General features: G+C 33.1%; 1 protein-coding gene across 1 annotated transcript; it reads left to right on the top strand.

The window, feature by feature from the left end:
• The first annotated feature begins 9428 nt into the window (after positions 1 to 9428).
• Positions 9429 to 11566, top strand: LOC127874683 (uncharacterized). The gene is made up of 2 exons (XM_052419179.1): positions 9429 to 9634; positions 9908 to 11566. The coding sequence occupies exons 1-2, from the start codon at positions 9520 to 9522 to the stop codon at positions 10174 to 10176; spliced, it is 384 nt and encodes a 127-aa protein (XP_052275139.1). The 5' UTR covers positions 9429 to 9519; the 3' UTR covers positions 10177 to 11566.
• Positions 11567 to 12570: the final 1004 nt, after the last annotated feature.

Below are 12570 nucleotides of genomic sequence, written 5' to 3'. Positions count from 1 at the left end.
TAAATATTCCATCGTCTATGATTGATTCGCTTCTTCAAACGGAATAAATATTTAGTGTTTACATCGCGAAACGTAATGCATCCAGTTTCACTTTTGGTTTGGTTGTTTTTTTTAAACACCGTAAATTCATCTTCAAAAGTGGACAGAAACATGATTAAACAATGTGTAAAAGAAAAGTATTTGGATAATAGGTCAAAATGCAAAACAGATTAACTTTGACAGTGCTCTATATATCAAAGGTTTGGTAAAACGTTTAGCGCGTTTTCAACGCGCGTTGAATACAGCCTTATAACAATAGACGGATAACTTTTTGGTGAATAAAGTAGTAATACAAGACAAGATGGCGACCAAAATACACGAGGCATATCTTATGGAATAGTCCGGGGATAGCCGATGTATCACGATTGTTCATGATAAGAGATAAATTGAGTCATGTGATATGAACTCACCAATAGAATAGCGATACGTGTAGCTGATGTGAGAATGTACTGAAAACAGGAAGTATTTGGTTCATTTAGTGTCTTGTTTTACTTGAGAACTAATATAAATCGAGATATATTATATAACATCGGGAACAAAACGACAAGTACGTATTTTCTTTCTTCTCATTATATTAAGCTGAAAAGCACCGGTATGTACGGGAATATTCAAAGTTAGGAGTGTAAGCTCTTGCGGAATATGCACGCTTTTTATTTTAACAGCGATGTATACAATTTTGATTTAGGACATTTTTAGTTATGGTCACTGCATTATTTAAACTTGTAAAATGCGTTCCAGCAGATTTTATTCTTAAAATGCAATTTGTATTTTTATATCGTGTCGTTTTCAACATTATTTTAAAAATGTATAGTAGACATTTGATCTCCGCACGAATAACGCTGTTTCAACAAGTTATAGTAATCCGAGAGTATGTTTTAAATGGAAACCCGAGAACAAAGCTTTGTACGTGATGTATAGTGCGATGTACATAATCTGAATTAAATGCTTTCATAACGAAGTGATTCAAACTCTGATCCCGACATTCTAGTGGGATAATTTTTAAATATTAACATTCAAAAGGGGTAAATATTGTATGCACATTATGAAACCTAAACATAAATGATTTATATATCATGATAAAAGAAAAAATGTTTAAAGGGGCCTTTTCACGTTTTGGTAAATTAACAAATGAAATAAAAGTTTCAGATTCGCAAATTTTCGTAATCGTTATGATATTTGTGAGGAAACATTAAAACTGAACATTTACTATGCTCTAAAATATCAATTATATGCATCTTTTGACGATTTAAATACCTAAAAATTATAAAGCGTCGCAATGCGTAACAATTGAATAATTCTGGGTGTTTTGTTGTTGTCGTTATATTTTGTGACATTACGTGGATTGATTATATTAAGTATACAAAACATCACTCATTGTATGAGCACGGTTGGTCGAGTGGTCTAAGCGATATATTTTTACGCCAGGGGTCAGTGCTTCGAGCCCAGATGAGGGTTACTTCTTTTTCTTTCTTTAATTGCCTACTTGTTTTTTACTGGAGCTTGTTAGATCCAATGTTTACATTTATCAATATAAAGCATTTAAAGACAAACTTTAATACCTGCCAAAATCTGTGAAAAGGTCCCTTTACAGAAGATGGTTAAAACAAACAATCTCAATGGAAAAGAGTTTTATACCAGTATAGTTCAAATATAAAACAGACGGACACGATAAACAATTATTGTTATTATACAGGATAACGAGGGATACATGAACCTGGTCTACATGTAGGGAAACCAAATTAAATACACTCATCAAAGCAAGCAAATGAATAGAACGAGACTCGAATCACCACGTGAAATTTAGAAATTATTCAAACGTGAACATACTTAAAAAATTCAGATACGCCACCGTTGAACGAATTTCAGATTTATTTCAGTAGATTAGCGGACGAAAATGACATAAATATAATTCGTGTATTGGCGAAACATTCCGACATAAAGTTTATAACTGGCAAAACCCAGAACCTTTGTGCTGGATAATTCTATATCGACAGACGAAATATAAATACAACTAAACGGTTGAAAAAAAAGCGCAAGTTCATGACAATATCATATATGAATACCTTTCAGAAACCATAAATGCCATCGCCAAGCCGTTCAAATAGTATTATGCCCCTTTTCGAAGAAGAAGGGGTATATTGTTTTGCTGGGTGTCGGTCTGTCTGTCTGTAAGCAGACCATGTCGGTAGACCAGTCTGAATGTCGGTAGACAAGTTCGTTCCCGATCCATAACTCGTCAACGAATATACCGATTTGCTTGATACTTCACACGTGCATTGGCCTTCGAAAGTAGATATCCCCTATTGAAATTGGGGTCACTAGGTCAAAGGTCAAGGTCACTATTACACTAAGTATTAAAATCGTTTCCGATCAATAACTCGTCTACGAATTGACCAATTTGCTTAATACTTCAAAGGTGCATTGGCTTTGGACAGTAGATGACCCCTATTGAAAATGGGGTCAATAGGTCGAAGGTCAAGTTCCCTATCACACTAAGTACTTTCCGATCAATAACTCGTCAACGAATTTACCGACAGTAGATGACCATTCTTGACATTGAGGTCAATTGGTCAAAGGTCAAGGTCACTGTTACACACTAAGTGTGAAAGTTGTTTCCGATCAATAACTCGTTAACGAATCGACCGATTTGATTGATACTTCACATGTGCATTGGCCTTTGTCAGTAGATAACCCCCATTAAAAGTGGGGTTACTAGGTCAAAGGTCAAAGTCACTATCACACTATCAGTGTGAACATCGTTTTTGATAAATATCTTGTTAACAAATTGACCGATTTGATTGATACATCATATGCGTATGCGTATTGGCCTTGGACAGTATATTACCCCTATTGAAAATAGGGTCACTAGGTCAAAGGTTAAGGTCTCTGTTACACATTAAGAGTATAATCGTTTCCGATTTATAACTCGTCAACTGATTCACCGATTGGCTTGATACTTCCAATGTGCATTGGCCGTGGACAGTAAATGACCTCTATTGAAATTTGTGTCACTAGGTCAAAGGTCAAGGTCAGTGTTACGTAGTTACACACTAAGTGTGGATTCGGTTCCCATCAATAACTCGTCAACTGATTCACCGATTGGCTTGATACTTACCATGTACATGGGCCTTGGACGGTAGATGACCCCTATTGAAATTGGGGTCACAATGTCAAAGGTCATGGTCACTGTTACACACTAAGAGTGATTTTCTTCCGATCAATAACTCGTCAACTCATTCACTGATTGGCTTGATACTCCTCATGTGCATTGGCCTCGGACAGTAGATGACCTCTATTGAAATTGGGGTCACTAGGTCAAAGGTCATGGTCACTGGCACAATAAGTGAGAAAAGCGTTTCTGATCAATTCCTCGTCAACGAATCAACCGATTGGCTTGATAATTTCCATGCGCATTGGTCGTGGACAGTAGATGACCCCTATCGAAATTGGCGTCACTAGGTCAAAGGTAAAGGTCACTGTCACAATAAGTGTGAACATTGTTTCCGATCAATAACTCATCAACGAATTGATCAATTGACTTGACACTTCACATGCACATTGGCCTTGGACAGTAGATGACCCTTATTGAAATTCGGGTCACTAGTTCAAAGCCCCGTTTGAAGGGGGCATATGTCTTCGACAGCGGAAAACTTGTTTATTGTTGCTATATAACGTAATCAATGGCGGTCAATTATGGAGTAAAATAATTTGGGCATCGACTGGAAACTATTTACCCTTATTCGATCCATGTACGACATATAAAGGTCAAGAACGAGAAATTGTGAACAATTTTAGTTACCTTGGCATTTTCATGTCTAGCGGTGGATAATTTGTTCACACAACAAATACACTATATGGTACAGCATTACAAGCAACGCATTTTTTGTTCATCCTAACAAAAGAAATGAATGTACCTATTAAGTTAACAACGTTAACATGTAAACAAATTCATGTTGATTCCCCTTGTATATAGACAAATATGTCAGGGTCGTTAAATATTTTTTGAAAGTATATACTGTTAAACGGGGATGTTGTATTCTTAAACGCGTTGCACTATTATAGAAATTATTATTGAACGCAAAAATAACGAGAAAAAAACACACACAAAACAATTGGTGATCGAAAGTACGGGACCTACCCGGTTTTAACGCTGTATGGCTATTCTCTAAATCTTTGATCAATGATCATTTTATCCCGTTACTAAAAAAATAAATAATATATTACGAGATCTGACATCATTCACTGGAGCGTCAGTGTCACTTCATGGAGCTCAATGATTTTATAAAAGTAATTGTAACCAGTATTTGAAAGATCATCGATAGTGTTTGAACGGGTACCAGGAAAAAAACAAGAATCAGCGGGTAAAAATTACAGGTGAAAGTTTTAACGAACGATACCAGTTCGGTTTACTAGATACGACGTAGAAGATTGAATGTTTAAAGTGTAGGTAGGAGAAAATGAGTGCGTAAGTTTTTAAATTTTTTATTTTAAGTATTGATGCTTTTCTAAATATTAGTAATAAATAAATAGAATTGCCGCACCAAAAGCAAAAACCCTAAGTATTATTTGATATTCAACTTCAAAATGGCGACGTTTTAAAACGAAACGTGTATATTGAAAAATATCAACTTCCAATATGATACGGCAGTTAGAGTAAATATTTAAAGTTATTTAAGCTTCTGCTCTCAAAGTTAAACAATGTTTATTTTTTTGCTTGACGAGTTATTTTTTTCTATATCTTTGCACGTTACTCCAAGTAAATGATGTTTAAACAAGGACATTCTTGACATGCAATAGAAACATGTGATGAGTTCGTTCAACAACGTTGTGTATACCTTATAAATAGTTATATGCTATTCAGTAATTCATTTATTTTTAAATAAACTCAATTAATAGAAATAATAACATTCTATATAATATGTCTTGTCGCGCAGTTGAACATTTAATGCGCTAAAACACTTGATATTGTTATGTTTTACTTACCTTATTAAATATATGTTATTTAAATAAAAAATTTGATGTACCATTTGCTTAACTGTTATTTCTTCGTGCATAACTTATTCGGAGAGACCATCAGACGTAAATAATACGCCTTCGTCTGATGATGCAATGTTGAATGTGAATTCTGACTTATATTGTATCATCTCAAAATGGATTTGCATATTTTAACTGGTATTTAATGTTATCTCGTTTACTTTGATCGAATTCTAGAAAGTCAGTGATAATTGGATAAACGTCAAATTAGGATTGCAATTCTAAACTAAAATCGTGAAATGTGTGGTTACCGGTCGATTTTCAGAAATACTTTTTTTTTAATTCAGTATAAAACATACTATGTATACATGTATATGATCATAAAACAAAGTGATACCATGTAGCAGCTATAATGTTCAAACATGTTACACAAGATATGCTAATATATACTTTTTTGACCTTGTGATTTCCTTTTGATTAAACAAAAAAGGTTAATATGTATTGATTTCTTTTGTCGTTTGTGATTTTTAAGAAAGAAAAACAACAGAATATTTATGAATAAGGACGAGTTGCATAAAGTGTGTAGAAAACATACTGGACTTGTTTATGAAAGTTTAATGTGTTTCCATTTTTGTTCAAATATATTAAGTGTATCATTGTTTAGGGCTATTTCTTTTTCAATTTGAATTTTCAGTTTTAAATAATTGATAAAACAGTTCATTGTAGGTTTTTGTTTTCTGTATTTCATGCTGAATATAAAATATTTCATTAATATAATTATGTAATTCACAGCGTTATTAACCTCTTGTATTTTGAAGGTATTTACTCCTAAACTGATGTCTAAGAGATAGTTTAACATTTAAATGTTGTTTCTCTAGAAAGGTTGTCAGTTCATTCCATAGCGATTGAATATGTTTATACTCCCAGAAAAGGTGTTCTATTGTTTCAATATGTTCACTACACATATCACATAGATTTGTGTTGGATAGGTTGCACTTAAAAAGATATTTATTTGTGGCTATGATTCTCTGGATGTATTTATATTGAAAATTTCTCAGTGTGCTATCAGTAGTTGATTATTATGGCATGACAAATATTTGTTTCCAATTTAATTCTTTTTCTCCAAGAAGGTTTTGCCATTTAGTTTGAGCTTTGGAGATTTCGGTAGGGTTTTTAATTTGAAGTGTGTAAATTATTTTGTTCGTTTTGTTTTGTTTTGCAGTTATGTTTTCTACGAATGTTTTTTGAGTACATGGTGTGTTATTTGTATTGGTAGCAGCTTTAATATGTATGGGTATACTTTTGATAAATGTGTAGTACATCAGGAAATTACTCGTAGGTATTCCGTATATGTAGCATAAGTTTTCAAAAGAATAGAAGTCGTTTATTCTGTAGTCGCACAATTGATCTACATATTTTATGTTTGGTTCTAACCAATGTTTATAGAAAAAAGTTTTATTGTTAATAGTTATATCTTTATTGTTCCATAAAATAATTTTACTGTTTATTTTGGTTTCTAAATTATGAGTAACTTTACACCATGCCGATATAACATTCGATATAAATATGTTTTTGGTTGAAATTTCATCTAAGACATTATTGTCCATATAACATTCAAAAAGTAAGGAGTCACCATATTTTTTTAAAAGATTTTCTGGTAGAATAATTTCCATTTACTCGTATTGGTATTATCTATGTATCTGTTAACCCAGCCGCATTTGATTGCATTCAAGAATGAGTCAATGTCCGTTAATTTGATACCTCCATTTTCTACAGATTGAATTAACTGAGTTCGTTCAATTTTATCAGGTTTACCGTCCCATATGAAATTAAATATTTCTGATTTTATATCTTCAATAATATCATTTGGTGGGTTTGGGAGAACTGTCAGTGTGTAAATTAATTTAGGGAGCGCAAACGTTTTCAACACGGTGTTTTTTTCCGATCAGTGTTAGTTTACGATGCTGCCATGATTTTAAACAATTTTTAAATTTTTGTAATTTAGGCAATATGTTTTTTTAGAATTGTTTCATTTTCATTGTTTGTAACGGTTATTCCCAACGTTGTTGTTTCATCTGATATCCAAATAAAGGGATCTTTTCACGGTTTGGTAAATTGACAAAACTGAAAAAAGTTGTTTCAGAATCGCAAATTTTCGTTTTAGTTATGATATTTGTGAGGAAACAGTAAAACTGAACATTTACCATGGTCTAATATAGCCAATATATGCATCTTTTGACGATTTAAAAACCTACAAATTATAAAGCGTTGCAACGCGAAACGATTGAATAATATGGAGAGTTCTGTTGTCGTTAAATTTTGTGAAACTACGAAGACTTCTCATATTATGTTTAAATTACTTCAACCAACGATGCATGGCAGAATAGCCGAGCGGGTTAATGCGTCTTTACTCTAGGTTATTCCAGGACTCCAGGGGTCACTGGTTCAAATCCAGCTGCGGCTACTTTTTTTTTCTTTTTTAAATTTTATTCTTGATTTTTTACTGGAGCTTTTAAGATCCAATGTTTACATTTATCAATATAAAGCATTTAATGACTTATTTCAAAAAATGCCTTAAACTGTGAAAAGGCCCCTTTAAATTTCATTTCTTTTTTAAGATGAATATTACTTTGTTTAAATTTACCTACTCGTAGCACAGTGCATTTACTTTTGTTTAGTTTAAGACCCGATTTCGTTCCGGAAAGGGTTAGCGACTCTATAAGGTTACGGAATGAGTCACTATTGTCATTTAAGATATAAGTTGCATCGTCAGCAAATATATTTTATACTGTTTAATTTCGTCGTCAGGTTCTAATAATATGCCTTTTATATGTGTATTTGATTGGATGTGATGTGATAGATACTCGATGCATATAATAAATAGCGATGATGAGAGTGGACATCCTTGTCTTACCCCTCGTTCGATGTTAAAACTGTTTGAGAAGAAGCCAGTGTTAATGATTATACTGTTAATATAAACTGTGTAGAACAGTTTGACCCATTAAATGAGACTTTCACCAAAGTTCATTTTTTTCTAGGCAAGAGAACATAAATGAATGATCAAGTGAATCGAATGCCTTTTCAAAGTCTGCAAAGAATATTAGACCAGAATTATTTGAATTGTTAAGATAGTTTATGCATGTTTGTATAAGACGAACGTTTTCACCAATGTAACGTCCTTTTATGAAACCAGATTGAGATATTGAAATGATTGATGGTAATATTTTTTAAATTCTGTTTGCTATACTTTTAGTTGCTATTTTATAATCGTTGTTCAATAAGCTTATTGGGCGCCAGTTTGACAAGGATTCTAAGTTTTTTACGGGTTTTGGAATGAGTGATATTATATTTTGTTTTTGATGCGCGGTTAAACTTCCGTTGTTAAATGAATAATTTAGTGAATTAGTTAAATGTGTTTTAATATCGTTGCAGAATATTTTATAAAACTCGATAGTGATGCCATCAGATCCCGGGCTTTTGTTATTTTGCATTTCTTTAAGAGCTAATCCACATTCATATTCAGTCAGTAATCCGTTAATACTTGTTTTTCCTCTTCGTTTAAAGCATGATGTGTATTTTTAAAAGGGGTGTTATTTTCGACATTCTTTCGTTTGTAGAGGTTTTCGAAAAATAGACGTTGTTCTTTTAGTATTTGATTTCTGTTTGTTATGTTTTTGCCATCGACTACTAGTTTGTGTACCGTTTTATGTTCGCTTCTACGTTTTTCAATATTTGCAAAGTATTTTGTATTTTTTTCATTGTGTTCAACATGCTGTGCCCGCGCTCGAACAATTATGCCATTGTGGTGTGTTTTATAGATTCCTTTTAATATTTGTTTTCTTAAAGCAATTTCATCTTCAATGGCGGTGGTATCATTTGTGTTTGTTTCATGCAATTGTTTTTCAAGTGTTTCCATGATTTTTATGGTTTCAATTTCAAGTTTTTGTGTTTCTTTTTGTTTCAATGACGTGTATCTTATTGTTGTGTTACGTATATTACCTTTAATTATTTCCCATAAGGTGTTGGGGTTTGCATCTTTGTTATCTTGAACTGTATTGGTTATTTCCTGTTTTATTTGCGTTTTGTATTGTGGATCTAATAAGATGCTATTATTTAGTTTAAAGTATCCTGTTCCTCTTTCAGGTTGTATTTTATGCAGTTTAAGTCCAACTAGCGAGTGGTCAGTCATAAATCCTGGTTTTATGTTGCATGAGTCAATAATATTGCACAGTGACTCAGATATTAAAAAATATTCGAGTCTGCAAAATATTGTTGGTTTTGTGTTTGAGTGCCATGTGAATTTGCTTTTTAATGTAGTGGGTTTCAATTCATTTTAGGATGGCGACCAGAGTTGACCAGCCTAACGAGCAGACGAAAAGTGAAGCAATCGACATCAGTATCTTCATTGGAGACAGTGAATTATCAGACTTAACGTTGATTGTCGAAGAGATCCACATTCATGTTATCAGAGCAGTATTGTCATTGTCGTCACCAGTTTTTACAGAAATGTTGGAAGGGGAATGGAAGGAAAAGAACCAAAGTGAGATCTATTTGCCGGAGAAAAAGTTGGATACGTTTGTTCCATTTCTGCGCTGCCTTTACCCAAACCTTAAGGAGCAAGGTACAAGTTATTGCAAAGATTTTCAAGTAGACCTACCCTTAGTATGACTCATTTCTTCATTATATAAACTAGTATAATTTACAACTCTCATTCAAACCTAATGCTCACAACATTTACTTTTTTCATAAACATTTCCATTAACTACCACCATGCGTCTTTTCTTTATGTATGAAATTATGTAGTATTAAACATATTTGAATGGGTAAATAGAATCAAACCTATATTTGTAATTTACAGAAATAAATATAAAAGTGTGTATCTCGCCAATTTCAGCTGAAAATGCTGCGTCCATACTCCCATTAGCATCCGAGTATCAAGTTGTAAAATTGATGGAACAGTGTGAAGACACTCTGCTTACTTTCATTGAGGGCCCTGCGACAAATGACATCCCGTGCGAAGAAGTCTGTAAATATTTAAGCTTAGCTGAGCAACATGAACGCACACGTCTGAGTGAATGTTGTGCTAAACGGTTGTCGAACTTCCCATTCGATAAAAGGAAAAAGTGTCTTACTGAAAACAATATTTCTTGGGAAAATCAATGAAAAGTAGCAGAAGCTTCGTCTAAAAGACATGAACTTTATGCAAAAGATTTCCATTCGCTTATTGAAACGTTTTTGGAAAAGACCATCGTCCAGCAAATTGGAGCAATAGGAAGAACAGATTATGAAAATAGCATTGAACATTCATTTACGTCTGTTCGTGTGTCTTACTATATGTATGGTATTGATTCACAGATTTCCAGAGATATGCTTAAAAGTTTGCAAAAGGGTGAATGCAAAAAAGATAAAAAGAAGGCTCTTCCCATATTCTCAGATTTCGAATATTTACCACAAGATTTAAAATATGACTTGCAGCGTGTAATTCCTGAATTCAGAAAGTAGTCACGTGGTATGACCACAATATGATGATTTGCATAATAGAGTGAAACTAATGAAAACATAAACAGTTCTAAGCCAATGCTTTTGCAAACTTAAGGTTGTATTTAATAGATAAAAACAGTTATTTTCTTCACCGAGTCACATGGTAATATTGTGTAATATCATCCTCGCTCGGTGTTTAAAATAGACATCACTATTTCCTTGTTGAAAAAACGTTGCATCGCTCACTGCACGTGTTCCTAAATAGACTTACGCGTTTTCTTAACCTTGATTATGAATGCAAAGGTTTTATCCCAAATATATTTAGGTTACTTCACAAGTGCAATCTAAATGAGTATCTAAATATGTATTTGAGCAGTGGGACATTCGTTTCAAAAATGCAGTGGAAAAGCATCCTCCGGAAACGCGTGACAAAACCGTCCAAAGAACCCATGTACTCGGTTATATGTACTCAAAGACCAGGCTTGCCGAAGGACGGTAACCTGCATGTGCCTTATGCAATCTAGAAGACCCATCCAGATTGGCTGCCCTTTGTGAGTTCAGTAAATATAGCGATAGGGCGTATGTTATCAAGATCATACGTGGAAAAGTGTCACAAGTGCTCAAGACGGTGTAACAATATTGTTAAACATTTATTTTTCTTCTGCCCGTATAATGATCCGCACAATGCACTCATTATTGTACTCATCATTCAAACTTGCGGGATAGACTTCTACTAACAGTTGTGCAGATAACCTCTTTAACAACAAGCAGATGTATCAGTGTGTCAAACGTTCCACAATGCAAGCGCGTCAAGTTTTGCATTGCTAAAAACGTTATATCGTGGGGTAAAGGGATACTTTTAACACATAAGAGTATTGCTCGGGCACTTTGATCCAAATTATTAACCAAAATATATTATGGAATGCCGTAACTTGAATATCTGTTCTTAATTGTATTCAATGCCTTTAAATAATAGTTTAAACTCAAATGTTTATTGATTTACTTTGTTTATATTGTCAATGTTAACTGTGTTTAACACTTACGACGTGTACGATATTGGGCTATGTATACATATTATGCCTATGCTTTTTTATTAATTATTGTAATTTTTGTCTGACTATTTATTTAGTTCTTCATGAATTTGGTGGAAAAAATGTTAAATAAGAACAGAACAGACAGAATAGTTTATTTCGACTTAAGCATGTATACAGCTCATCGTCATAAACATACATATGCAATAACAGCATGTGTTTCAATTAAATACAAAACATACATAATTTCGAAGAAATATCAATTAAGAAAGGAATGAAATTCAACATGTTTTAGTGAGGATGTCACATGGATGGGTTAAATACACAGTGAGCACATAATGCAACAACGTAGTTTGATGATTACAACACGTATAACATTATTCTTAGATTATTGTCTTGTGAAAAATATATAATTAATCCTACATATATAAGACATTTTCTCGCATGTTCAAGCATTTTAAACAAAACATAGCTAGTTTTCTTAACACTATTTTATTTGAAGTATTAAGTAGTTCGATAAACTTGAACATATTTTGGCGAGATCTATAATACTTTGGAATTAGTTAATTCCTAACATCGGTATATTAAGGACATTTAATAACAAAGTGATATTCATCTTCGGTATTATTTAGGTTGCATAAAACACGTTTGCGTTGATCTCTGACAATGTTCTGGTGTTTACCCGTTTCAATAATTAATTTGTGAGACGAAAAACGTAATTTAGCAAAAATGTTCCTATGTTTTTTATTTTCAACAATATCAAGATACGCAGATCTTTCTATTATTGGTTTTAATTCCTTATATACGATCATTGAACTAGATGATGAGACACTTACATTGCAGTTAGTGATATACTGGTCTCGTAATCTGATTTTAAGTAACGGGATTAGTTGATTGGAGTTCACAGATTCGGGAAATAGCCATACATCGTTTAAACCGGTTTGGTTGAGAATGTCCCGTACTTTCGATGACCGATGTGTTATATTTGCGTTCAATTTCTAATCTTTGTGGAATAAGTAAAAGTAAATGTTTGCGACTTATTAAC

Source organism: Dreissena polymorpha, chromosome 3, assembly GCF_020536995.1.
Source record: "Dreissena polymorpha isolate Duluth1 chromosome 3, UMN_Dpol_1.0, whole genome shotgun sequence".
NCBI classification, from domain to species: Eukaryota; Metazoa; Mollusca; class Bivalvia; order Myida; family Dreissenidae; genus Dreissena; species Dreissena polymorpha.
The sequence above is the reverse complement of the archived record's forward strand: the minus strand, read 5'-3'. Positions and strand labels throughout refer to the sequence as shown.

What these genes read in the sequence shown, in the direction of transcription:
- LOC127874683 (XM_052419179.1), top strand. Translation starts at nt 9,520, where the DNA reads ATGTTGGAAGGGGAATGGAAGGAAAAGAACCAAAGTGAGATCTATTTG. An exon ending in CCCAAACCTTAAGGAGCAAG is followed by an intron (nt 9,635 to 9,907) that starts GTACAAGTTATT and finishes CGCCAATTTCAG; the next exon opens with CTGAAAATGCTGCGTCCATA.